Genomic DNA, 277 nt, shown 5'->3' on the forward strand with positions numbered 1-277 from the left:
GCGGCGTGGCGGGGACGGGTCCGGTGCCTGTGGCTTATCCGTGACGCCTTGTCCCTCCTCCCGGCAGCAGAGCCAGTGGGGAGGCGACGGGAGCTGCTCCACGCTGAGGTGGGTGCCAGCCCTGGGGCAGCGGCGGGTCGGTGTTGGTTGGCGCTGCTTCAGTAAGACTCTCCTCTCTCTTGCTGACAGATCCAGACCCTGATGGCCCGAGCTGAGTACCTCAAAGATCAGATGAAGGTATGGCTGTTTGTTGTGGGAACTCTGGAGCATGCTGGCG

The 277-nt window shown here is 63.9% G+C and overlaps 1 protein-coding gene across 1 annotated transcript in view; it reads left to right on the forward strand.

The window, feature by feature from the left end:
* The window catches only part of ULK3 (unc-51 like kinase 3), a gene marked incomplete at both ends in the record, with an annotated part of 2,457 nt that extends 2,220 nt beyond the window's left edge, over positions 1 to 237 (forward strand). The window contains 2 exons of the mRNA XM_009875747.1: positions 44 to 108; positions 190 to 237. Of these exons, the coding sequence (XP_009874049.1) occupies positions 44 to 108; positions 190 to 237 (113 nt within the window). The remainder of the gene's footprint in view (positions 1 to 43; positions 109 to 189) is intronic.
* Positions 238 to 277: the final 40 nt, after the last annotated feature.

This window comes from Apaloderma vittatum, unplaced genomic scaffold (assembly GCF_000703405.1).
Source record: "Apaloderma vittatum isolate BGI_N311 unplaced genomic scaffold, ASM70340v1 scaffold25930, whole genome shotgun sequence".
NCBI classification, from domain to species: Eukaryota; Metazoa; Chordata; class Aves; order Trogoniformes; family Trogonidae; genus Apaloderma; species Apaloderma vittatum.